This window comes from Camponotus vicinus, unplaced genomic scaffold, assembly GCF_025532165.1.
Source record: "Camponotus vicinus isolate PSW18456_S1 unplaced genomic scaffold, iyCamVici1.0 SCAF_5, whole genome shotgun sequence".
NCBI lineage: Eukaryota > Metazoa > Arthropoda > Insecta > Hymenoptera > Formicidae > Camponotus > Camponotus vicinus.
This window is the reverse complement of record NW_028141977.1, coordinates 17,922,877-17,949,647: the sequence shown is the minus strand read 5'-3', so window position 1 is coordinate 17,949,647 and position 26,771 is coordinate 17,922,877. Positions and strand designations below refer to the sequence as shown.

The 26,771-nt window shown below is 41.0% G+C and overlaps 2 protein-coding genes across 5 annotated transcripts in view; one reads left to right on the top strand and one right to left on the bottom strand.

The window, feature by feature from the left end:
• Positions 1 to 26,771, top strand: part of LOC145972504 (uncharacterized) — a 130,056-nt gene that overhangs the window by 507 nt on the left and 102,778 nt on the right. The window contains exon 2 of the mRNA XM_083101216.1: positions 21,328 to 21,405. Within this exon, the coding sequence (XP_082957342.1) occupies positions 21,328 to 21,405 (78 nt within the window). The remainder of the gene's footprint in view (positions 1 to 21,327; positions 21,406 to 26,771) is intronic.
• Hr39 (nuclear hormone receptor FTZ-F1 beta) lies at positions 170 to 25,891 on the bottom strand. Of its 4 annotated transcripts, none has more exons than XM_083101190.1 (7): positions 25,112 to 25,891; positions 8,171 to 8,698; positions 7,541 to 7,950; positions 7,021 to 7,213; positions 5,153 to 6,393; positions 4,611 to 4,903; positions 170 to 4,490 (listed from the first exon to the last, which is right to left on the bottom strand). In XM_083101190.1, exons 2-6 carry the CDS (start codon positions 8,523 to 8,525, stop codon positions 4,637 to 4,639), a joined length of 2,466 nt encoding a protein of 821 aa, XP_082957316.1. In that variant the 5' UTR covers positions 8,526 to 8,698; positions 25,112 to 25,891; the 3' UTR covers positions 170 to 4,490; positions 4,611 to 4,636. The 4 variants fall into 4 exon arrangements, with proteins under 4 accessions (XP_082957316.1, XP_082957313.1, XP_082957314.1 ...); XM_083101187.1 differs by having other exon boundaries at positions 5,153 to 6,781; positions 6,872 to 7,213; positions 25,112 to 25,890; XM_083101188.1 differs by having other exon boundaries at positions 5,153 to 6,781; positions 6,872 to 7,213; positions 25,615 to 25,890.

Genomic DNA, 26,771 nt, shown 5'->3' with positions numbered 1-26,771 from the left:
CTTATTAGCTTCTCTCTCAATGCGCGATGCGAATTTTTACACCTCTCTCGTGTTTGAATTAATCAAGATAAGAGAGTAACGCAAGAGATAAAAGGGAGAAAATTATTCATCGCTCTCTCTCTCTCTCTCTCTCTCTCTTCGCGCGAGGGCGAATAAACGTGAAGATATATTTTGTAAAAAGATTTTTTTATTTTATCGATACTTTTCGGTGTGTGTGTTGTATGTATATGTATAAAACTACTTTCTAATCGTGTTTTCTGCATGGATAATTATTTCTCTATGTCGACAACGAAATATTCTCAGCGTATCATATATCAGGGGGTGGGGGGGGGGGGAGGGGGGCGTCTCTTCCTGTCTTTTTTCTGTCTTGAGGCTCAACTAGATCAATAGTGTCTAAAATCATTTTTAATTCCGAACGCGTTTTTCTCACATAATCACGGAATTGAGATCATCTCGCGCACGCACATGTCTAGCGTATATATAATTTATATTATATACGTACTCGCGCATATAGCACAGAACATTGCAGCAATATTGCCGTAATATTCCGTGCTGTATAGGTACGAACGCTCGGCCCTGTTGAGTAGTTTTTACAATATTTTACAATATTTTAATAAAAAGAGAAATTTGCAATTTTCGCGCAAGGACTGCTGAACTAGTTGATGATAGATGGATAAAACTCTGTCGATATCTTTCATTTTATTTCTATATAAAATTTCTTGCGCTGTATATTTTATATATATATATATATATACAGGGTAGGCCATTTTAATCTACGCACTGAAATATCTTAAAATCCATAAGTTTAAGACAAAAATGTTTCAGACAAAAGTTGTATGGTTTCGAGGGGGACATAAGGTGGTGTCAATAGTTTGACCTTGAATAGTTGCTTCAAGGTCACGTAAAGGTCACACCTTCAATTTTTTAAATGAAACTCCTTACTTTCTATTGCATATTCTTGTAGCTTATCTCGAGGGCTTTCCAAAACACTATAATAAAATACTTTTCCCTCAAGTACTTTTTGAGTTATAAGGCTTGAAATCATTTCTTAATTTTACATAAACCGTAAAATATCTTGTAAAATGTTCATTTTTCGATTATCCCCTCGGTACCCTCTTATGGCCTCCTCGAAATCATACAACTTTTGTCTGAAACATTTTTGTCTTAAACTTATGGATTTTGAGATATTTCAGTGCGTAGATTAAAATGGCCTACCCTGTATATATATATATATATATATATATATATATATATATATATATATATCAATAAGAAATACTATGCGTGACGAGTATCCGCAATATTATCTCTACAATCTATTTAATATTACACTGCTGTTTGGCCCTTAACGCCCGGTGTTTTCCTCATATACTTACAACTTTTCCTTCCTCTCTCTCTCTCTCTCTTTCTCTTACAACTTTAATATACATATATTTATATGTATGTATATATATATATTCATATAATTGTCATTGCAGTCTGTCGTATTTAAGCTCTTCGAATATCGCATAATCCGATTCGTTTTGCACAGCTTCCTCCAAATATTGTCATGATTGGCGAAAAGTTTTTTTTTTGTCAAATTTGCTCCTAATATTATAATGCAAGCATCGCTACTCGCGATGATACACCGTATTATTTGAAACGGAAGACTATATCTTCATTGAGTAGCTTTTTTTTTTTTTTTTTATTTTATAATTAATGAAAAGCTGGACTGAGAATTTTGTTGATTATTATAGAATGTTTCTACAGCTAATTACTCTCGCACACGAAAAAGTTAAGCAAATTCTTTCATCACTCGCGCATACACAGACACACACACACACACACACACACACACACACAAATAAGGACAATTATCACTGAGCTACAGCAGAAGTATCTCATTAAAGTATGTAGAAATAGCTTTTATCAAACATAAACATAGAATAGTCATTTTTTTAACAGGCAAATATTTATCTTCTTGTAATCCTACTTTCATACTATTACGCTTAAGTCGACTTTTATATGCTTTATTACAAGTATATTATATATTTGTTACAAGTATACTATCATTCTCGCATTCTCTCTATCTCTTTTTTTCCCGTTTCCCTCTTTTGTTACCCATTCTGCACACATACACACACACGCATACACTCTCGTCACGACAAAATATGATTCTTTCTCTTTATATTTACAGCGTTACTTTCGTTGCGTTTTTAGAAGTATATATAATCAAACTTAGCATCTGCTTCTCATAATTTCTGTTAATAGCAATTTAATATTCACATTCAATACCGTTCAGCAAATCGTCCAAATACTGGTTAATATTTTTTTGTTCTTATTATCGCTAGTGTTGTATGTATGTGTGTGTCTCTGATGAGATGTACAAATTATTATGAGTAATGTCATAAATGTTTATACAATGAACTTTGAATTGAAAAGAAGATTGATCAGTGATGTTACACGGATGATATGTGTGCGCATATACATGAGAGGAGGTAATAAGTCACTTTCTATTAAAAGAAATGTGAAGAGGGGGAAAGAGGAAGACGGTTCTTATGTAAAATTATCTTTACATTAAGTATTGCGCAAATCAATAGTATTTTTAAGTGTTTTAAGGGATGCCCCTCGTGTTTTTCATAGAACATTGACAACAAATAAAAAGATTAAGCAACTGTAATAAAAAAAAAGAAAAAAACAATGTGCAATATGTATAGATATACATATATGAGACAGTCTCATTAAAATACCAACAACAGAGATCAATTTGTTTGTTTCGCATGCAAGCTTATAGCTGCATCTTTCCAAGTAACATTTATATAATACTTTTCTTTCAAAATGAACATTCTCATTTATTAAAAAATATTTAATAAAAGAATATTGTGCTAGTTTATAATCAACGTACCATATTTTTTCCTATTACAGCGTAAATATCTTATGTCACGTATGTTTAAACTTAAATTTAAAAATTCATTATATGCTAAAAAATATAGATTTAGAAAAATTTACGAATAAGTGAAAATAAAAAATTTATTGATGGTCCATCCTTTTATTTAATTTATACATATATATGTATATATGTAAATTTGTTGTATACATATATGTATATATATACAACCAGTGTATATATAAATTTTAAATCATACTTTCTCAAATATCAAGATCGATTGATAGCCTGTATCATATATTTGAGAATATTATCTCATAACAATAAAATAATATTTTATATGATTGGTAAATATATTAGTTTTTGAAAAATTTTATTTTTTGCAATCATAATAAACGTCCTTTCTCACTGTACTAGTACAAAATTGGGTAAATTTTTAATAAAAATTTGTCAATATAATGAAAGAAATCAATCTTTTTTAAAAATTATATTATATGCAATTATGTGTAAAAAACAATATACAATATAAATATATATATATAGACATAAAGACATATATAACTTCTAATCTGTGATTTGTTATTTTTCTTCTTTGATAATATTTAATGAAAATAAAATTTTTTTGTACACAAATAAAACAGAAAATATTAGCCAATTCTTAAAAAAAAATTTTTGTTTAAATTAAAAAATAAAAAAAGACAGTTACAGAAAAGCAGTTATATGTATTCGGGCTTGATATCATCTCTCGCAAATTTCTCTGATATTTATACCACAATTAGTTTTGTTTTTCTTCTTTAGCTGTTAAAATATATAAAGAGAATAAAAAATGTATTTTGTGTGATCGATAAAAATCCACGTATTCTATGGATGATATATATGTATGTATACATATGTGTATATGTAAATATATATATCTACATACATACACATATACATATACTAAACATATTAACTAATTGTTCCATGATTAATTGCTCTATAAGTAGATAATTGGTCGACTGATGTGTTGAGTTTTTTAAGTACACTTTCATAACTGGGATATATAAGGCATGGCTATGCTCTGTTCTTAAGTAAGCGCAGAACAATACGCAATACTGGTGTTCTGTTCTATTATAACCGTTAATTACAGAGGTCAACTTTGTTTATAGATTGCGCATTCCCTATTATAAAGAGTTTGCACTCGAATAGGTTACACCCATCTCTAATAGAATTTAGCATTTTAATGCCATTTGATACCATCTCATACATATTTATACAACGCTTATCATTGTAAAAGTAAATGCTCTGCGTGTCTCCGTATCAATTATACTTTCAGTCTCATTAGCATCTACATGTGCACTGAATATCCAGTGTACCGTAGGCCGCTTTGAAATTCATTTGTTTCGATAGAAGAACACGAACACGCGCGATCTGTATGGAAGCATTTCGGTGTAAAATAGAAAGTTCCTCTCATCTTTATTAGATTAATGCGACCTAATTACGAAGAATGCAATCCCCTCACCAAGTACTAATGTCACTATAGATCTTACATCTGCCGTTTTTTCATTTCTTTAATCTTTCTTACACTTTGCGATTACCTATTATATCCGATTCCCTAAGCTTATGGACCCTATAAGCGTGGAATCTGAAAAAAGAAAAATTCAATTATACTATTCTATAAATGCATACGACTGATTAAGGAAACTTCATCACACATCTTCTTGCCATGACTTGTATATTTTATTTTGCTTATTATTAAACTTACGGCTTGGTTTATACTGTGTTGATAATTCAGTGATCTCCTCTTAACAATTCCATTAAAAGATTAAAGGAGCTGCCTTCTCCCTCGGCGCGTTTTGCACTGAGTAGTTCTTTTCCTGCTTGACATGTTCTTTGTAAATCTGGAATTCTCAATAATAGTTCACCGAATTTGGCAGGCATTTCTGGATATTTCGCAATTGTGTATTGCTGCAATGCGTGAAGGGCTTTTTCCTGAGAAGCTCTGACTTTTTCAGGTTCCTTTAATTCGCTTATGTCGGACGTTAATAGTACGATCACCTGTTTATTTTTAAAAAGATAGAAAGACAAAATAAAATATCAATTTTAATAGATAAAAAATTAAGATAAAGAATTAATTATATTTCCATCCTCATTTAACATATCTAGTGCAACTATTTGAGTTCTTTAAAAATGTATTTAATATAAGAATAATATTCAATATAAAGAAATAAATGATAGACAGTTGTGTTAAGTATTAAATATGCAACGAGAATGAGGATCTTTAATAACAAGAGCAAAAATAATTACCTTCATTGCAACATATTCGTATTGATCTACTCTTAGCCTTCGCAGATTGTTGGTAAAAGCGAGCATTCTTTCAATACAATTCGCTAAACCAAGTTCTTTAGCTTGTGCCAGAGTGATCGACTTGCCAAGAGACACTCTGATCTCACCGGGACTATTCATGCTACGAAAACAGCAGGAAAAGAGTAGTAATTCACACCAAGAGTTGATCAATAAACAAATTTGATCGTCGATCGAGATATTCTTGAATAACGGCAGACTCTTGCACCATTTGACAATTTTATAGAGCCGGTGGTCTGCGATGTTGCACAAGTTAGACAGAAAATCCGGGTGTTGCGTCGGATTGCCATTATTGGAAATGCTGGCGATTTGAGAATTGCCATTATTCACGGTATTGCCGTTCGTGGAATGTTCATCGGGCGCCCTTGTGGAAGCCGAGCCGGCGGGACTACCCGACTCTCCTCTTCTGTTGTTAGTATCGACATTGCTCGAATCGTTCGACGAACATTCCACCGCGCCTCCGTTATTTCCGGTGCCAATAACACTCGCAGTTCCGCCGGGTGCCGATGGGCCACTTCCGAATCCACATTGCATATTATTGTCACCGCTAACAGAGATGTTTCTCGCATTCCCGGACATTCCCCCGCTTACTCGATCATTATCGTTATAATGCCAGAGATGTTCCACATCCATGATATCTTGCAAGAGTTGCGGCACTTGCATTTTATGTGAATGATTCGAGTGATATCTGACCGAGTAATGGTGCTCGCTTCCGGCCGGTGCCGGGCTGCAATTGCCCGCTGCCGTCAGTTTTTCGCTGCCGGCCATACCGCCGGCGGGACTGCCGACGAGATTCGCCGGTAGAGTATAGGTGCACTGATACGTACTTCTACCACCTCTGGTACGATCCTCCCTGATCGCCTCGAGCTTCATACCCATGTTGAGGCACTTGTCGAAGCGGCAGGCCGGGCATTTTTTCCTCGTAGCCACAGTGACCGGACAAGCTGCGCCTCTAAGGCACACATAGTTCTTGCGATTCTGGACGGTACGCTTGAAGAATCCCTTGCACGACTCACAGGAGAAGATACCGTAATGAAATCCGCTTATCTTGTCACCGCAAATCGGACAGGGACTATTTATCAGTTGCTGTCTGGTGGAAATACCTGACGGTGCTGAAGGTATTCTACAGTCTTCCTGATCCTCTATGACCGCGTGGCCGTCCGGTGATAGTTCCGAGCCTGGCACTGAAGAGGATGAATAATGATGCGCGGCGACAGCAGACGAGGCTGTTGGGAGATGCAACGGGCTACCTTGCGCCACTTGATGCTGGTGATGTTGCGAGTGCGAATGCGAATGTCTCGGTTGCTGGACGGGTGAATGTGTAGGCGGACTAAGCGAGCCATAACTATAACAACTACTGGAAGCGTCCGAGTTATTCCTCGACAGCGAATGTGACAGCGATAGGGATAGCGAGGAGGTTGAATTGTTGAAGCTGTGTCGAGAGAGGGATAATGACGAGGACGGTATCGGGCTGCCCGCACCTAGAGCAGAGTGCCGTGCCGCATGAGGACTTTGTGTCGGTGAACTGAAGACGCTGTATGCGGAATGAACGGCGGAATCTGGTGACGGCACCTACAAGAGTTGAAAAATGTCTATGTATAATCAAATATTATGATGCGACAGGCTGATGTTAATATGATGTTATGTTCTCTGTTAGCTCACCTGTGATCTAGTATGACTGTGCTTGGTTAGATGATGTCGTGGATTGAGAATAGGGCTGTGATTAGGCGTGGAATTGTTGTATCCGCCCAGAAGCTTGCCCACGAGAAGCGGTAAATCGCTCTGTTGTGTTTGCTCGAGATTTTCGATACCGCGTTGTTGCTGTTGCTGTTGTAGTTGTTGGTTGTGTGTCATAGGTAGTCCAGCGTCGTGAAAGGATCCTATTGTGAAAGCCGGACTGGATCGAAAATCTGGCTCTGACTTAATCGGAAATTTCTGTTCCATGGGTCCAGGGCTCGTACTGCACACTTGAACTCCCTCCATGGAGGTTTCCTCGTTATGGTCCTAATAATTAATTTCATTATTAAAACTTGTATACTTTAGTTTTATATATCTTTAATAACTTCATCTTTTATAATTAAAGCCAAAATATTCACTTCTATATTCAAGGTTTAATCTTTATATTAGGCATTTCATATATATCGTAAAATAAAAATTATTTTAGTATATATGTTAGACATTATATCTTTATTATACGTCTGGACAATGACTTCATCGTCTTTGCGAGGAAATAATTCTATCTTCCGCAGAAATTTTGGCAAATATGTCAAATGTTCCTCCACGAAATCTCTTTGTCGATGACTTCAGAATATCATATCCGATAAATCCAACCTGATTAGTAATTGTATTGGAAGACATTTCTTGGTCCGACAGTTCTCCCTCCCACGACATTGGCCTCTCGGGCTGCTGTTGCGAATTATCGCAGCATCCCGCGCCATCGCCATTCGCATCTCCGTCGCCGATCTTGTCACCGTTCTGATTACCCGACACGTCGCGTTTCTTCTTCGAGCGCAGATTAACGCCTCTAAAGTCAATCTTGCTAATTTCACCATCGCTGTCTTCGGGATCGTCGATGTCGGCCGCGTTCGCGGCGAGGATACCGCCGATTCCGATACTATGCGGACCCGTATTCGCGCAGATTCCACTCGTCGGGACGGTGTTTCCGCATCCCAGCATCGAGGTCGATACCACCGACACCGTCACACCGTTCTGTCCTCCGAGATATTTACACACTCCTTTACCTAAATATCAAGCAAAACATATTATTGCTATTAAAATTCACGAATTACTTCTTCTTATAATTATATAATAATTATATAATAATTATATAGTAATTATATAATTCTTATAATTATATAATAATGTATCAAAAATCTTACGCAAAAGATTAAAAGTTTGACACTTTATGGATCTATTTCGTATCCAAACGATATCGCATTAAAGGAATTAAAGAGTAATTACCATCGTGCATTTCTTGATTGGGCGGTACGTTAATAGTGGTGACAGACACGTTTTTCCCCGTCTCCGTGGAACGGCTCGGGCTCATCGATACACCGATACAAGGCAAGGGGCAACAGGTCGCGGATGTGTTGGTCGAGGTGGAGGAGCTCGTCGGGGACGAACTGGACGTGACGCAGGAAACCGAAACGGACGCAGAACCTGCTGCTGAAGTGGAAGTTGAAGATGAGGTCGCCGCCGCCACCGCCGACGACGACGATGACGACGATGATTTCCAGGTCTGTGTGGCCGACCACCAGCCTGAATCCGAACCAGGCCCTGGTCCTGGGCCCTCGCTGGGCCCGTTTTGCTCCGACATTCTCAGCTGATTACGCTACTGCAAGCGGCTCGTGATACGACTTGCGGCCTCTCAATCTCCGCGGAAGCGTACAGCATCCTTACGGCGAAGCCTCTTATTGTCGTCTCTGTGAATTATCAGGAGCTACGTACAAGCAGGATCTCGATATCGATCGTTTTTCGCTTCTTTTATATCTGAAAAAAAAAATATTATATGTATATAATATGTATCTTCACTATTTTATATCTATAATAATCTATAAATATCTATTATAATCTATATTTTATATTTATATAATATCTATTTCTTATACTGAGAAAAAAATTGTAAACTTGACTAAATATTTTCAATTAATTATTATTTTTTAATTGAAATACTTGGGTATTTAAATTAAATACGACATATTAAATCTAACATGACATCTATTTAACTGAAATACTTAAATATTTCAATTAAAAAAATAATAATTAGTTGAAAATATTTAGAAGAGTTTACAATTTTTTTCTCAGTGTACACATTGGATATGTAATGAACAAATAATTTTAGGGATAATTCAATACGGAAAAGAAAAGAAAATATCAATAATTAATTTGGATGCACTCGATTAATTTTCTATATTCAATTGATATATTGAAAATGATACAGAGAATTAATCGAGGATGCATTTCCAATCGAATTCGCCATAAGTAAAATTAATAAAACATATTTCACGCGATTGCTCGACTACTTGATCAATATTTTATTAATATTTATTTTATTAAAATCACATCATATATATATTTGATTGCCCGTCTTCAAATTTGTTTTTTCAAATCTGTTTTTTTTGTATAAAATTTACATAATTAAAAAAAAACATTGTAGCGAAAATTCAATTCAAAATCTAATTACAAAATCCGCAGAATGTACTTTCTAAACCACAGTTTATGCAATACGATGCGGTTTCGCTAGAAAGTAGCACGCTATTTTGGCCCCTTCGGCTCTAGATAGCTAACAGTATATCTTCTCTCGCACGAAATGATTCGCCGAAAAATTTTAGCCGCGCGATTAGAAGCCATCTCGCGAGCGCTGACACACAGTCTCTCTCTCTCTCTCTCTCTTTCGCAAGGTTACGTCGATGGCCGTGCCGCAAGGCCGGCCCACTTCCGGTCCCGCAGAACCGCCAAACGACCTTCGCGCGGAAACACACGCGTTCGCTCACGCCCGCACACGGTGCGTAGTGCGTGCAGGACGAATGCTAGCGACCGATCATATGAGACAGATGGTTATATCATACGAAAAAAGCGACTCGTCATAAAAAAACAGAGATCAACAAGAGAGATCATATATATGTATATACACACACACACACACGAAATATATAATTATTCAAATAGAAAACATTATATTTAGATCAATTAAGTTTGCTATATATCGGTCCCCTTTCAAATTATGAGCGTATTGCAAAATCATTCATCTAGCACGCTCTGAAGCGTAAACGTGCGGATAATTAAAATATTTTACGACTCACGTATGCGGAGAACCGCGTATTAACGATTAACGCCTAGCGAGAAAATCGTTGATGTGTCCTCGAAAGAATTAATCTAGTTCTCACTGTTGCACGATTTTGCTTTCTATTCCATCTACTTATTATTAATAACGAGAATTTGACAAGTTGGAAGTCGAGACATTTTTCTTGGAATATTTAATTAATAATTATCTTCTGTCTGGCTCAACATTTTTAATTTAACATCTTGTCAAAATTTTGAACTCTAGGTCTATTAAAAATATCTGTTTAAAATTAATATTAATAATTTTATTTTAAATCTATTAATCAATAATAAATTTATTTATTTTATTTTATTATAAATTAATATTAATAATTTTAAAAAATAATGATATTAATAATTTATTAATAATTACTAAAAAAAGATGTAGCTATTGAACTCAATATTTGCATACATACAAAAAACATTAGCTCTGAAAAATGACAAAATAACTTGCGCCTGTAAACTTGCGAATATTTTAAGAATGACGCATCATCTTCCTCGCAAAATATTCCTTCACGACGCGATGTGTGCATTAATTTTCTTTTTTAATCTCTCAAGATTCTCTCTTACATAATCTTTCGTTTCTGTCGCACAAAAGATACAAGGTGCGTAAGGAAGATAACGTGTCGTTTTATAATTTTCCATTATATTTTATACGCATTGTTACATGCTCGACGGCGAGTCACCGCGGACACACGTATCTCGCCGGCATGAAAGAACCGAACGACTGCAACGCGATAACCGTACTCTTGTCGGACCCGCGCGAATCTCACGTTGGACTAGTTATCGCGAAGTTTCGAGAACGCGAAACGTTCGCCACGGTGCCGGTGCGCGTAGGGGAGTAGCGTTAACAACGTTAGCTACGAGAGCGGAGACGAGGAGGTCGGGCGAGGCCGAGCGGAGCGACGGCGGTCGAGCATATCGGGGACCGGCGCGACGCGACGTTACGATTTCCTCGCCGCGCTCGGGATGTCGTCCTGCGGCACCCACCCGCGCCCACCCGCTGACACACGCAGGTAGCCCCTCGGCGGCCACGAGTGCAAGCAGGTCGCATACCGGGTGCGCCAACAGACAGGGTGTCTACTCAAATCTTGCCAAGATATTTTTTCACCTTGCAGATTTTTGCGCAAAATTTCAAATAAAGAGAGTGTTTTTTCAATGGCTTCGTAAAACAAGTTTGTTTTATTGTATGCGTTTTTTCATGTTTTTCATTTATACGAGAGAAAAATACGAAGTTTCAAGTTTTATTTGCAAATGTACTAAAAAAATTGAAGCTTTCGTCAGATAAACATTTTTCACTTGCATAACTTTTTCATTTTTATTATTACAAAGTACAAGAAAAAATATTTATTCAATTTTATTAAGATAAACAGTGATAGACGTATGGTTTAAACATACATAATTCACAACTTGACGTACCGACAGATTGTCTATAAAACATGAGAGAAAATGATCAAAGAGAGAATTTTTAAAAAATCCCCCGAGTTGCAATAAAATTCCGTAAAAATTCCGATTTTTTTTTATATGAAAGAAATCTCTGAGAATTCATTTCCAGGATGTAGATATTTTAAACATATATATATAATTCATAACTTGACGTACTGATAGATTGCTTATATAACATGAGAGAAAATGATCAAGGAGAGAATTTTAAAAAAATTCTCTGATTTTTTTTTTATATGAAAAAGATCTTTGAGAATTCATCTCCAGGGTGTAGATCCGGGGTATAGATATTTTAAACATATATAATTCACAACTTGACGTACCGACAGATTGTCTCTATAACATGAGAGAAAATGATCAAAGAGAGAATTTTTAAAAAATCTCCCAAATTGCAAAAATTCCGATTTTTTTTATATGAAAGAAATCTCTGGGAATTCATTTCCAGGATGTAGATATTTTAAACATATATATATAATTCATAACTTGTACTGATAGCCTATATAACACGAGAGAAAATAATCAAAGAGAGAATTTTTAAAAAATTCCCCGAATTGCAATAAAATTCCGTGAAAATTCCGATTTTTTTTTTTTATATGAAAAAATCTGAATTCATATTCAGGGTGTAGATATTTTAAACATATATATATATAATTCATAACTTGACGTACTGATAGCCTATATAACACGAGAGAAAATGATTAGAGAGAATTTTTAAAAAATTCCCCGAGTTCCAATAAAATTCCGTGAAAATTCCCTGATTTTTTTTGATACGAAAGAAATCTGAGAATTCATTTCCAGGGTGTAGACCCTCTGACGGAGAAAACCTTTCCTCTCCTTACTCCTTCATGTTTTCTCTTGCAGAGCGGGACACGCGAAAAGAGACGATGGCGCGACCGCGACGTACTCCCCATGTACACGCATAATACACGCACACGCGTGGCGTCTCTCTTCCCCTCGTATATAGTAGTTCGCTCGAGAAGGCGAGCGTGGCGAGCGCGCGATAGTTACGACGCCGGCTTCGACAACGTCGGCGGTAAGTTCAAGGCCCTCCGCGACCGCCCTACCCGGCTCCTATGCACCTTCGGGGTCACGTGACGCGGCTCAAGGTCTTCTCTCCCTACTCCGGGATCGTCGCGGCCGCGCCGAGCCGAGTTGGACGGACCGACGACCGCGGCCCCGCGCTATATCGTTGCATCGTACCGGTGTAACGCTATTGCGTTCCTCTCCATCTCGAGAATCGGAACCACCGCCGTTGCCGTCGTCGTCGTCGCGATCGTATAGTCGGCCAGGCGACCAGGCGACGGCGGCGGTTAGCCGTGGGTGACGACAAACGATGACTACGACGATGGAATCCCGTGCCACCTCCCCCTCCTCCTCCTCCTCTTCTTCCTCCTTCTTTCTCTCCTTCTACTCGGCGTCTCTTTCTCCCGCTCCTTCTTATTCTTGTGCATCGAGATACGGACTCGGGTCAGTGACATCGCGTAAGGACGGTCGGAGGAAGCGTCGGCTCGCCGAGAGAGCCGAGAAAAAACGCTGTCGGGCCGGCCGCTACTTCGACAGGTAGGCCGAGCTGCAGAGGGCCCACCTTTTCATGTCTTTTGTGCCCTTTACGCGTTGCTCTGTCATTAGGCTCGTTCGTTACCGTTCGTTACCGGGATAATAGGGAAAGACGAGTACGCGAAATGTAACGTTTAGCGGTAACATCGTAATCGCCCTTGTTAAGATGTATGCTTTTATCGCATATATTTATCATCCGCGAAATTTTTTAATCGAAATATAAATTTAATAAAAGCAGAGGATTAATTACAATTATTTTGCACGCGATATTTCTTTACGCGACTCACGCACGTGGATATATGTCTCGATAAAAGTATCAGAAGAGAGGATAAAAATGAGTCAGGGTAGACAGCGACAACGCACCGTAAATGTAGTTACCGAAATCCGGTTGGCCAACTCCCACGTGTACTTTTTTCTTTTCATAAGCCGATTTTCTGCCCTTATGCGTTGCACCTTATATCCTCTCTTTGGAACGAATCAGCGCGGCAAGCGCTTATAAAATGTGCAAGTTGTGTCAGCGAGGGATCTCCTCATTTTACCCGTCCAAATGATATCCGTTTTGACTGACATAGCAGGCTCGCTCGCGCGAACAAAGCAGCGTCCTCCGTACCACGATAACACGAGATCAGGCTTTATCAAACGATAAGTGCCGAGTACTACCGAGAAAGATGCTACGCCGACAAAAATACATGTGATGCTTTTCGAAAACAAAATATCTCGAACAATCGAACGTGACTTTCGGAACATATGATTAACCGTAAAATGTATCAATCATGGCTGCTAATTATTGGAAATAATTAATTGCCATAAATTAATAATTATGACTCGCCGGACACAGTTTACCGATACGAAGATGCAGACGCGATGACTTTGTAGTCTGAAATTAATTTCAGACGCGTCATCCGTAATTAATTCAATCGCAACAAAATTGATAACAAATTACAAATTCATCAAGGAGGCATTTTAAAAATAAAACTCTTATTTTTTTCAATAATATATAAAAAATCGCACGTCTAGATACGTACGTAAAAACGCGTTAAATCTGTGCCGACTTCGTGTATCTCGCGCGTTGCCGACCCTTTCTCACAACGATGCCGTTCTCTCGTAGAGACGCGAGGCAGCGCCTTTACGTGGTAACGGGCGTAAAAGGTTATTTACCGTCGAAGGCTTTAGTCAATGACCGTTCGATCGATGCCGTTTCTTGACATCGGCAGCAGGACGGGCGACGCGATGCGATGCGATGCGGCGCGAGACGCGGTGGTTGCGCGCGATGCACGCGTCCGTCCCGCTCTGGCTTCCTCGTATCTTGACACGAGCTGCAGCAGGCGGTACGGCAGGTGACGCGGAAGAGGGATCGACGACCTACGGAGTCTATACGACGGCACTATTTTAAGCGGGTCGCGCGAACACAGAGTCCCCGATCGGCAGCCCCACGGAATGACCGTGAAAGACGCGCCGCATCGCGCTCGTCTTTCCACGTGTGTGGATGTGTTGCGTGTGTGTATTGCGTATTAGACGTTTCCTCGTCCCCGATGAGGAAACGCGCTGGCCAAGTGTAACGTTCGCGTGCAACACAGGAATCGTGATTGCGGGCGCGCCTTAATCTTTCGACTATCGAGCAATTTTTGCGCTTGGTCGCAAGATGCGATTTGATATTTTTTTTTCCTCTTCTTTTTAACCCTTTTAATTCTCCCTCTGCGATTGAAAGAAATTCGATGGATATTTTATAATATACTGTAGCGATAACTTTTTGAAAAAGCAGATCTTCGTGATAGAATGAATAATGAATGTCAATATGACATGTGTCAAGAGAACAATATATGTATTTTCGCCGGAAAATTTCTCGCGGTTTAATACAAATTTTATATAAAATGATATATAGACAATTGTAAAATAATGTACAGGGAATAAATACATAATTGACATAAATTTTAAAAATTAGACAAATGTCAATGCCTCAGAAATTATATACAAGCTTAGAGGAACTCGTAATATGTCAGATGCCAAGGCTTGACGCCTACAGATTTTAATATGCAATGAGACAAAACAATAATAGCGTGTGATATCACGCTATTATTATATTTATTATAAGCGGTGATATCAAACTCCGAAGGTTTTAGTATTATGAAAGTGGGCGTCAACCATATTTCACTGTCATCATAACTGTATGTGTATTATACCATACACAGTCGCGACGTACACGCAATATATGTTTTATTAACGGTAATCATTCTGGAAAGTACATTTACAATGATTGATACGGAAATTGGACAAACATAGAGAAATTTTCGTTTATATAAATTATTTAAAATATATTAATATCATAAAATCTCACATTATATATGCGTTAAAAATGCTTTTTAAATATGAGTATCGAAAGGATGCGTTGATAAAAAAAATAGTTGTAATTGTCATATATAATTATATATATAGTTATTTTTAGCGATAACTATATTTAAAACTATCATTACGCACAAGGTTATTATTATCAATAATTATAAAAATAGATATTTCTTATAATTATTTTAATTATGCATTTATTTTAATTATAGTCGGCCTTTTTTTCAGTAAACGCTTCATCAGCAACATAAAAGAGAGAGCATCTCGGAAAATTAAAAATGCAAAGTTTGTCAATAGATACATTCTATCCCTCCGCAAGAGATAAATTTTTCGATAGCGTTTATTCAATATGTCAATCAAGCGAGCAATTTCCATTAATTAATTCCTTATCTAAATGCAAACGCGAGAGACAGCCGATCGTGCGAACTTGGTACGAGTGCGTTGCGCGTTGGAATAAAACGGTATCTCGAACTGGAGCGGTTTTCCTTACAACTTGCATAGCGTTCCCGCCCGCTCTATTTCTCGGAGTCTTAATGCAATAGTCGACGTCTCCGGTGGTGATTCGCGGATATTTTATAACATATTTCATTTTTTTAAATTATTGAATAAACATTTTTGTCTAATAATTCCATAGATACGATGTTGTTGAAACTTTTAATTGGATTAACATGGAAATTTCCTTTATAAATTTTATGCAATTTTATTTCATAAGATGTTTTTTAAATTATTGAACAAACATTTTTGTCTAATAATTCTACCATGTCTAACAGATACAATGTTGTTGAAACTTAATTGGATTAACATGAAAATTTCCTTTATAAATTATCCAATTTTATTTCATAAGATGACTTAAATCTTTTTAATCTCGACGACGTCACTATAAAAGAAGCGTGAAAAAGCGCTGGGTGTCTAGCAGAATTTTGGCAGTACCATCCGCGGACAGATTTCCGATGAAAATAATGACGATCTGACTCGACTCTCTTCGCGACATCCGGAAGACCACCAAGACATTCGGCGCAGCAGTCGCTTTAAAATCATTGTTAGATCGGTATTTAGCGCTCGCTTGGTCATTTACGTGCTCGCACCTAACCGTAGCGGTATTTCGCGAAAACTTGGCGTGTCCCCCGCGGCGATCCTTGTCCCACCAGCCCTGGCTCGCGGAATCCTTCTCCTTCTGTCTCCGAAGCCGAAGGTAGTAGGCGCGCGCGTTTTCCTTTCACCCGGAATAGAGTGTGTGTACGTGTATGTGTGTATACACATGTGCGTATGTGTACGTGTACGCCTTGTCAAACAGGGCTCGGTCTCCGCAAGCGCATATCTTCGACATCTCGCGAATGCACGCGCGAAAGCATGCATGTGAGAGGGACCGACTGCCACCCCGACCAGTCAGCGCGGGGTCTGGTCTGGGTGTCGATTAAAATTATTATTGCCGGCGGAGGGGCGTTTCTTCTTTTTTTTTTTCTTTTTTTTTATCACTGCGAAAACCGGTTCACAGTCGCGCGGCTACCGCCCGACTATGCGTGCGTTTCCTTTTAGCCGCGACGCGGTCCAGCAGCGACATCGACCAGCGCACGTTCGCCGGAACCGGTGGTAATCGATAGCCGGGCATCCGGGTGTTTGACGAAAGTCCTCGAGACAAATAGGCACGGTTTGCGATTTGCGAGACGCACGCCTACCTCGGATAATTATCGGGAATGCTCGAGAAAGTTAATCTCAATCACGATTTTTAGAGATTTGCTGGGAGCAAAGTACATGTAACCGATATAAAGATACTCGAGGACACGATTGATATCGATTAACACAATTTTGAACGATGCGCATAAGATGAGGAAATATTTTTCAATAAAACTGAATCGGCGGTAATAATTTTTCGTAAGAAATTCCAAGATTTTTTTCACGTATATTTTAAAAACATAAAATATTTAAAAAAATTTATTCACTGGAAATTTTATACGTAATTTATTTATACGATAATTAAATTATGTTCAAAATATAAAAGTTCACATCGATCTTTTCAGAGATTATGACATAAGTCAATGACATAACTAATTTATGTAATGTAACGCAATTAATACAAAATCATAAATAGAGTCACGCAACGCTAATCAATACATCAAATAAATAAATTTCATTAAATCTATTTTCAATCAAAAAAAGAATGAAAAGAACCTTCACTTGTGGAGACCTTTAGGATACAAAGGTATGACTATGAATGATAATTTTGATGTAACGGTTAAAATTGTCAATAGCTCAGATTAATGAACATTGATAAAATTCTTGAAGTTAATTTCCATATCTAAGAATAGCAATTATTTGCATGCGATTATGAGTAAAATATAGATACAGTCAGATCAAATTGCCACATCGTCTCGCATTAGAGTGTTGGCTATATTCCAGCCTCCGTTACCGAAAGAATGTCATGCAACGGAGATCGAGCGGATCGCACAACAATTGGAGCGTACAAATACAGTAGCACAGAAAAATATTGTCAATCGAGAGAGAAAGAACAACCTTTTTCATTTATTAATATCCGACAAACTATCATCGTGAGAAATTAAAAAAAAATATTTTGTAGAAATATAAATATTATGTATAAATTAAAATTTATTAATCACACAAAGAGAAGCAAGAATATCTGCTCTATTATATAATCTGTTTGGATATTTGAAGGAGAAGAAAGCAAAGCAAGGAGCATTATTGTCGGTCGACAAAGTTGAAGGATGCTTCTTAAAAATAATCTTTCGCCTAGAAATACCTGGTGGCGATTCAACATTCTTGATTTGGCAATATCCCAAACGTGTCCTGCCGATTCCTAGCATACGGCGTAATTAATTCTCCACTAATGCGACGCAGCGGTTATACATTCAATTCGAAAATGCGATAATGCAAGCGATTGCGAGAAACCGACACTGCCACGCGTTCCTAGATCGAAGCAATGCAATTCCAAAACCGGTATCCATCAGCGCGACTCTAGCAGGAGTGGAAAGAGGGGAGAGATACAATTTCTCTCCCTTTTTCCCGCGTACGCGCGCAGGACGGTAGACGGTAGAGGTAAAAGAAAAATTCCACGCCGCCTCGTCTCGCGCCATGTCGTGATATTCACCATCGACGATACATCCAGCCGTCTCGTTTCGCCGCCGCGTTTGTAACCGTCGACCTTTGAAGAACAAGAGAGGAACGCGCGTTCAGAAGAACGTACATACGTACGTACATGTTGGCCGTATACAACCCGCTAAGGTGATTCCGGACGAGAGCCTTGGCTCAAAGCATTTTCCAAGCGAGGGTACGAGAATGCGTGGGAAGACCCATGCTTTACGGTCGCGATATACTGACGGATTGTCTCGCGTCATTCGTCTAATATTACCTTATTCCCTCGGACACACGTCGCGAGGGAATAAGGTCGTTCGTGTTGAAGCGTGAATTCATTAAAACGTGAAACCGCGGAGCTGATTACAAGAAAATGCACTCCAGAGACCAGAGATAAGCGCGTTTAGCGGCCGTTTAGCGTTTAGTTTTCTGATAATTTTGAAATAAACTATCGGAATATTTCGTAGAGATGTTTTGCGCGTGCAATCGGTTCTTTCCCCTTCTTCTTATTCAATTGCGAAATTTGGAAATCATCTTTATGTAGCATTAGCATTGCGTGATTCTGATAAGTGATGAGTCTGCAAGTGTAATATATTAATTGGATTACGTTACGTGAATTAAAATGAATCATGTGCATGCAACTGAAAAGATATCGATAACTTTTGAGCATTTATTCAAATTTCCTGCTACTTTAAAAATAAGTTGGTTTATTGTTCGCATAACATCCATTAAAGGATTGGTTGTTAGAAAAAGGGACAACGCGAGATGAAGAATAATCAGCTGATTATCAAAAAATATCGGAGAGGAAACGATCTGTTTATCGATATTTGGCTCGATATTTTTTGACAATCAGCTGATTATTCTTCATCTCGCGAATCGTTCCCGCGGATAGAAACGAGTCATCAGGGTGCGGCTGGAGAAAGATTCATCAATAGAAAAAGAATAATCAGCTGATTGTCAAAAAATATCGAGCCAAATATCGATAAACAGATCATCTCCCCTTCGATCTGTTTATCGACATTTGGCTCGATATTTTTTGACAATAAGCTGATTATTCTTCATCTCGCGGATCGTTCCCGCGGATAGAAACGAGTCATCAGGGTGCGGCTGGAGAAAGATTCATCAATAGAAAAAGAATAATCAGCTGATTGTCAAAAAATATCGAGCCAAATATCGATAAACAGATCATCTCCCCTTCGATCTGTTTATCGACATTTGGCTCGATATTTTTTGACAATCAGCTGATTATTCTTCATCTCGTGAATCGTTCCCGCGGATAGAAACGAGTCATCAGGGTGCGGCTGGAGAAAGATTCATCAATAGAAAAAGAATAATCAGTTGATTGTCAAAAAATATCGAGCCAAATATCGATAAACAGATCATCTCCCCTTCGATCTGTTTATCGACATTTGGCTCGATATTTTTTGACAATCAGCTGATTATTCTTCATCTCGCGGATTGTTCCCGCGGATAGAAACGAGTGATCAGAGTGCGGCTGGAGAAAGATTCATCAATAGAAAAAGAATAATCAGCTGATTGTCAAAAAATATCGAGCCAAATATCGATAAACAGATCATCTCCCCTTCGATCTGTTTATCGACATTTGGCTCGATATTTTTTGACAATCAGCTGATTATTCTTCATCTCGCGGATCGTTCCCGCGGATAGAAACGAGTGATCAGAGTGCGGCTGGAGAAAGATTCATCAATAGAAAAAGAATAATCAGCTGATTGTCAAAAAATATCGAGCCAAATATCGATAAACAGATCATCTCCCCTTCGATCTGTTTATCGACATTTGGCTCGATATTTTTTGACAATCAGCTGATTATTCTTCATCTCGTGGATCGTTCCCGCGGATAGAAACGAGTGATCAGGGTGCGGCTGGAGAAAGATTCATCAATATTCATAAGTCGCTAGGCCTATCCGCGTTGTTTCAAGGATCCAGGGAACTTCCACCACGCATAGTTTCGTTCCTCTTCCCTCGTCGCCCTTCACGCATTCACGGATTTTTCTCTCCTCGTAGACACACACACAGAAGCGTTCTATATCCCTGTAGACTATCTCCGTGTCGCATAGATTTATCGAGCGTATAAGAATTCTGATGTTTATATGTATACGTGTCCGGCACGCTGGTTACACACCGACCGCGGATACGTGACGGGCGTATGAATGCGTGCACGTACATACACATGCAGTGTGCAATGGCACGTCGTGCTGCAGCCGACGCGATAAGAATCATGCCCAAGGTGCTTGCGCAATCTGGAGTAGCGATTATCCAGAGAGACACGCTCGCGTACTCGTCGCTACCATAAACTTTTGCCCGCGCACTTTTGTCGAATGAACGAAGGGATGAGTAGCGGAGCACGATACCGCCTCCCCCTATTACATGTCATTCATGTAACCCTGGGAGTCAACGGAAGGCGGTTATGAATTATTAAAGTATTATTTCCACAGATGTTGGAGTAACTTTTGCACCGACCTCGAATTAATGCTAATCTATGATTAACCGATTAACTTTTCTTTTTATATATTTAGAGAAAGAGAGAGACACACACATGTGCAAAATTTAACTTTATCTATTTGTTGCAACTAGACTTTACGTTAACGAACAAAGTATTTGAATTGTTTTACGTATTAAAAATAATGCACATAAGTGATTTAAAAATAATTTGAAGTTGAAAATTATAGTTATAGCCATTCGTATCAATAATATGATAGTTTTGCGATTATTTTATTATGTTAATTGCATTTTTTAGACGATGATATTTTCTAAATATAACGCAACATTAAATAATGTATGGATTATCGTATAGTGATTTCCAGAGAGCTAACTTATTAAATTAACGCACAGGTGATTTTTCGTTGCAGGAACCCGGGCGTGCAGCTAAGCGAGAGTATTCCCGATTTCTTTTTACGTCAGCTGTAACGAGTGATGTTATTTCTTATGTAAGTTTTTCGTCTTATAAACTTCTGCGTAATCTAGGTAGCTTATTTTTACCTAGAAAAAAAAGTAGTATTATAATATTGTATTGGTTAATGAGATCGTAACGATTACTAATATCGAAATGAATAAATCAATATTTATGTCACTCATAGGTATTTATCATGAAAGCAATTCTTTTTCAAATTACAAGACTCATTTCATTCTAATAAAAATTACGTCAACGTGTGTTATAACTCCTCATTTTTTACCGCTCATAAAAAATATAAATTAATTTACCACCAACGAAATTAATTGAAACAGAAAGTTTTTATATCTCTGCTTTTATAAAACTCGATCCACTACAATTTGGCAATTTTAATATTAGACATCTTTATGATTTTCGGTTTAGAAAAATTAATTAAAATTAAAAATCTTCAATTTTTCAAGAAATTCGTTTCTCCAAAATTTAACGAAGACCCTCGAAAAGTACCTCACCCCCTCTCTTTCTCTCTCTATAAAAATCATATTTCGCGAAATATTTCGTCCGCGTGGATAAAGGCGAATCGAATCGATTCCTCGCGTAAATCGCAGTTCGGAAAAGGAGAGAACGCGTTGCGCACGCGGCGAGGTAAATATAGTATCGCTTGGCACGCGAGTGTGTGTGTGTGTGTGTGTGGGGCTAACGACTACCAAACGCAGAGAAAGTTCTTCTAAGCGTTCCGTGACCTTTCGTATCATTCCGACGGGAAGAGAGAAAAAAAAGCAGCGGTCAAACGCGGAGGGTGCAACGCGCGGACTTTCGCCCACGGTTTCACTCGCGCCCGACGAAATGCCGCGGCGCAAATTCCGCCGACATTTTACACGAGCGCGTAGACGCGAGAGACACGCGCGTAAGTTGCAACGCTTAATCTAATCGACGGTGTATTCTTTCTTTCCGCCGAAGGACGTTGGAGCGAGTCATCCCGTCATCGCGCTTTTCAAACGCAACGCGGCTTGACAAAGGTCGACTTTCACACCGTGAATAAGCGGGATTGGAGAGGGAAAAAAAAAGATTCGGATTAATTAAAGACCCATGTATATTGCAGTTCGATGACACCTGTCAAACACACGATTATCGCTTCTAGAGAAGGATTTCGCGCGAGATGACATTATTAGACGCTAGGATCGAAAGACATGAAAAAGACCGACGCGATAACGTCTCAGGTTCCCGATGCCAGCGATCGGAATTCTCGAACACCCCGTATATCAGGATACGGCGAGGCGAAAGGCGCGAGTACGCCAGAGTATTCTATCGCTCGTAGGTGGAGCCGCGTCAAGGTGGAGCGCTCGATCTCGGGGGGGGCCTCGTCCGAGAGATGGGAGAGAGGACAGCGAGTCGGGTCGGATCAGGTCAGGTCGGGTCGAGTCGAGTCGTCCCCCGAGACTTATGTTAGTCGCGGTCGCGACGACGCCCGCGGTTACCGATATATATACCATTGTCGCGATCGCCTCGCATATACCGCTACAGGCTAACGCCCGGGGCCGCGCCCCCTCCCCCCCTCGCCTCCCCTCCCCCCCGTCTATCGTTCTCTGTCCGTCCGAGCGATTTTCTCGGTTGCCCTCGTCCCGCGCTTCGTCTCCCCGCCGCGGTCCCCCCCTTCCCCCCCTCCCGTTTCCTCGCGTCCTCTTCCTTCGCGGCTCCTTTAATCGCCTCCCGAGCCGCGCTCACGATTTCCTGCGCTCTCGGTCACTTACTCTCCTACCTTGAGAAACGCCCGGACGCTCGACGGGCGATTCGACGGTGATTTCGCGTCCGCGCGCGCCGCGAGAGAAAGGAGAGGAGGGCCCCCCCCGAGCGTGCCCCCCCCCCCCCGTCCGCCCTCGTCCGAGCGCCTCGAACGAGACGCGTCGCGATGAGACGAGATCGGGATCGGGATCTCGTCTCTGCGGAGAAAGAGCGGGACTCTCACGGTTTGTAAGGAGCAGTGGTTGCCTCGTCTCCCCTTAATCCGTAAATCTCTCCGATGGATCGGTAAACGCTTCGCGTTATCCTTAATTGAGTTTTAAACGCGTCTACGCGGGGGGAACACGACCCGATATAAATGCAAATTGTGTACCGAGTCGATTCTCTCGTGAATCCCTGGAGGCGATCTTTTCGTAGCGAAGAGAATGACGTAACTTTTAAAGTACAACGTATGAAATTAATCAGATCTGCAGTCGAGACTTTTTAAAGCATCGACCTGATTCCTATGCTTACGTTCGATTTAAATTTTATTTAAACGATAGCGATTCGATAATCAAAGCGCGTCGAGAAAACGATAATTTTGACGCAAGCTCAAACATACTTGTCATTGTTTATTATCAGGTTACTTTCATACAGGATGTTCCAACTTTCTGCAGAGTACATCCTTGTACATCACTTCATGCGTATTTACTTTCTACTATACCACGCATAAATGTGCATGAAATCTAGAATTCACAAAATGTACTCTATCTACATGATTAATTGATACGCAAATTGATTGATAAATATTATAGCAATCTACAAAAGCTTCGATTCAAGCCGAAAGAAAAGCCAATCCATTAAACCTGGCAGGCTCCGAGAGAGAGAGAGAGAGAGAGAGAGAGAACTTAACGAAACAGAAACGTCACGCGTTTGAGCGTCACTGGTGTATAGAGTATCGCGCAGTGTGCTTGTATTAGGGACGGACACGATGGAGGAGCGCGCACGGGGAAGAGAGGGAGCGAGGGGGACACGTGGGGGTGGGGGAAGGGGGGCTCAAGGCCGGTCGCGCTGTCAGAAGGCCTGCGCGCCGAAATATCAACAAGCCTTTTTCCTACTCGGGAGCGAGCACGCTCCCGATGATGGCCGATCGGGTCGTCGGATCCGCTCTGTGCGCCTCTCTCGAAGGGAAATTGCGCTTGTCGCCGAGACTAAGAACTCGGACGAAGAACCGCTCGTAAAGTCGCGCTGCGGTTTAACGCCCGAGAGCCGAGCGAGAGAAACGGGAAAGGGGAGCGGGTGATATAGAGAGGCGAAGAAGAGAAAGAGAGAGAGAGGGGGAAGAACGAGTAGAGAGAGACGGTGCACGCGTGCACGCGCTTGCGTCGAGTTTCGGACAGGTGGCACGGGCTATGGTGGCGGCTGACAGCTGACAGTTCGCGAAACCCGTATCGAGAACTTACGAAACTGACTGTCGCGAGAGAGGACGCGCGAAACACGCGAGACACACGTTAGACACACGAGTTAGGTACGGTGCGCGTCTCGCCGCGTAACGAACTTCTCGCGCGTGCGAGAGAAAGACGCGCGCGGACAGACGGAGAAAGAGAAAGGAAAGAACGTAAAAATCTCTCGTCTCTCTCGCGGATGAAAATCGCTGCCAGGTGTGCGGCTCGATATCGGGCTCCGCGAGAGACTTTGGATCGCGTCGCGTTTTGCTCCGACGACGTCTACGCGAAAAAGAACGCAAAAGAGAACGAGGGAGGGGCGGGGAGAGCGAAAGGGGGGAGAACAAAAGTCCGCGCGAGGAGGGAGGAGGGAAGAGAGCGAGAAGGACGCCGCGAGAAGGACAGATCGAGGGAGGGGGGGAGAAGGCGACCGCGAGAGGGGAGAGGGAACGGAGAAGGAGCGAGAAGGAGAATCGAGGGGTCATCGAGAAACATAACCTCCGTACTCTCGGACTTGCACGGCGAACGGACTTTAATGCACGTTACCGCCCGCTCTTTCCGGACACACGGGCAATCTCTTACCTCGTCCTCGAGCGCGCCCCGGCGCTCTCTCTCTCTCTCTCTCTCGCTCTGTCTCTCTTCGCTCCGAATCTCTCGACCGATGACGGCGACGACGACGGCGATGATGACGGCGATGTCGTATCGCGCGTGTAAGTCCAGCTCTCGTGGAGGAAGTAATATAAGGCACTCCTGACAGTCTTTTTTCACGATGACGGCACCGAGGCACCTATTGTATCGCGCGAGCACAGCGAAGGGCGATCCGCGAGCGAGAACGTATCACGTCGCACTGGTCGCACTATACCGATCACATTCGCGTGTACGAGGGAGAAGGAGAGAGGAGGTGAGAAAAGGAACGAGGAGAGCGAGAGAAAAAGAGAAAGAGAGAGAGAGACGGCGGCGGAGGCAGAGCACCTCGCGCTGCTGCTCCCGGTGGACGACGCGCCGTGTCGGCCGGGCTCGGGTATCCGAGGGAGGTAATGACGAGCGGCGGGCGAACGAACCCGGGGCAACCGCGCGGCACGCACCTTCGCGTCGCGTTACAACAGCGGGGCGGCGGGTAACAATGAGCCACGGGCGGTCACGGGTAGCCACAGGGCCCACAGGCACGGGCCACCTCCGGACTCTCCGTCTCCGCTGCTACTCTGGCTGGTGGCACCTCCGCGCACCACGAGTTCGCGCTCGACTGTCTCTCTCCGTCCTTCTCTCCCCTTTTCTCTCTTCCTCTCCCCCTCCCCGCTCCCTCCTTTCGTCTCGCTCTCGCCGAACGAGTCTCTCGCGCGTACGTGTGCGCGCGTGTGGGGCCCTCGTACCTGCTTCTCCGTCCTTTTCCCTTTCTCTCCGTCCTTCTCGTCGCTCTTTCATGAATTTCTCCCTCCTCTCTCTCTCTCTCTCTATCTATCTATCTACTTTCCGGTGACTGTACGCTGGTACAGTACACTGTCGCGCGATGCCGACACCTCCGCGAATCGCTCCGAGACGCGACGCGTCTCCCTTTGCCGTTCGCCGGTGGACATGGAGGCTGGATGGTTGCGGAGCCCCTGCCCCGGAATGTCGGGTTACGTGTCCGCGTAATAGCGGTCGCGCTTAAAAATGGAAAGTTTGCGTTAGCCGATAACGCGTCTCGCGTCCTCGATAAACTCTAATAAAATCGAATCGACGATTACGACGATAATTCCGAGATGAGAACACTGTAAAGTCCGTGCCTCGCATTCGACATTTACTCGTTTGTATCGCAAACGAAGTTACGATATCTTGTTTAATGTACTTTGCAAATCTCGGGTATCTCGAGAACGGAAGATTCCGTTAATCGCAATTAGCCTTCGATTATCTCGAGTCTGCTGCTTTATCGAGAAACGCCCGAGGTGATATAAAGTCGATATATAGATTATAGATTCGGATTTCGATGGAGCGTGTATCCATCGCTAGCTACCTTCGTGTGTCGCACAGACGAAAATCACATCACGGTTCAACGCTCGAGTCTGACCGAGGTCGCAGCGGCTTGCTCTCCTTAGGAGCGATCGGCTTCTCGATTCGCGTTCGTCAACTTTGTCAACGAACAAATGCTCGCGATGGCTAGAAATTCGTTCGATATCCTTGAATATTCTAAAATGTTGACGTTAAAATTGCCGCGTTATTTTTGAAGAGCGATTGTCGATTGATCAAACATTTTTTTTAACTTAAT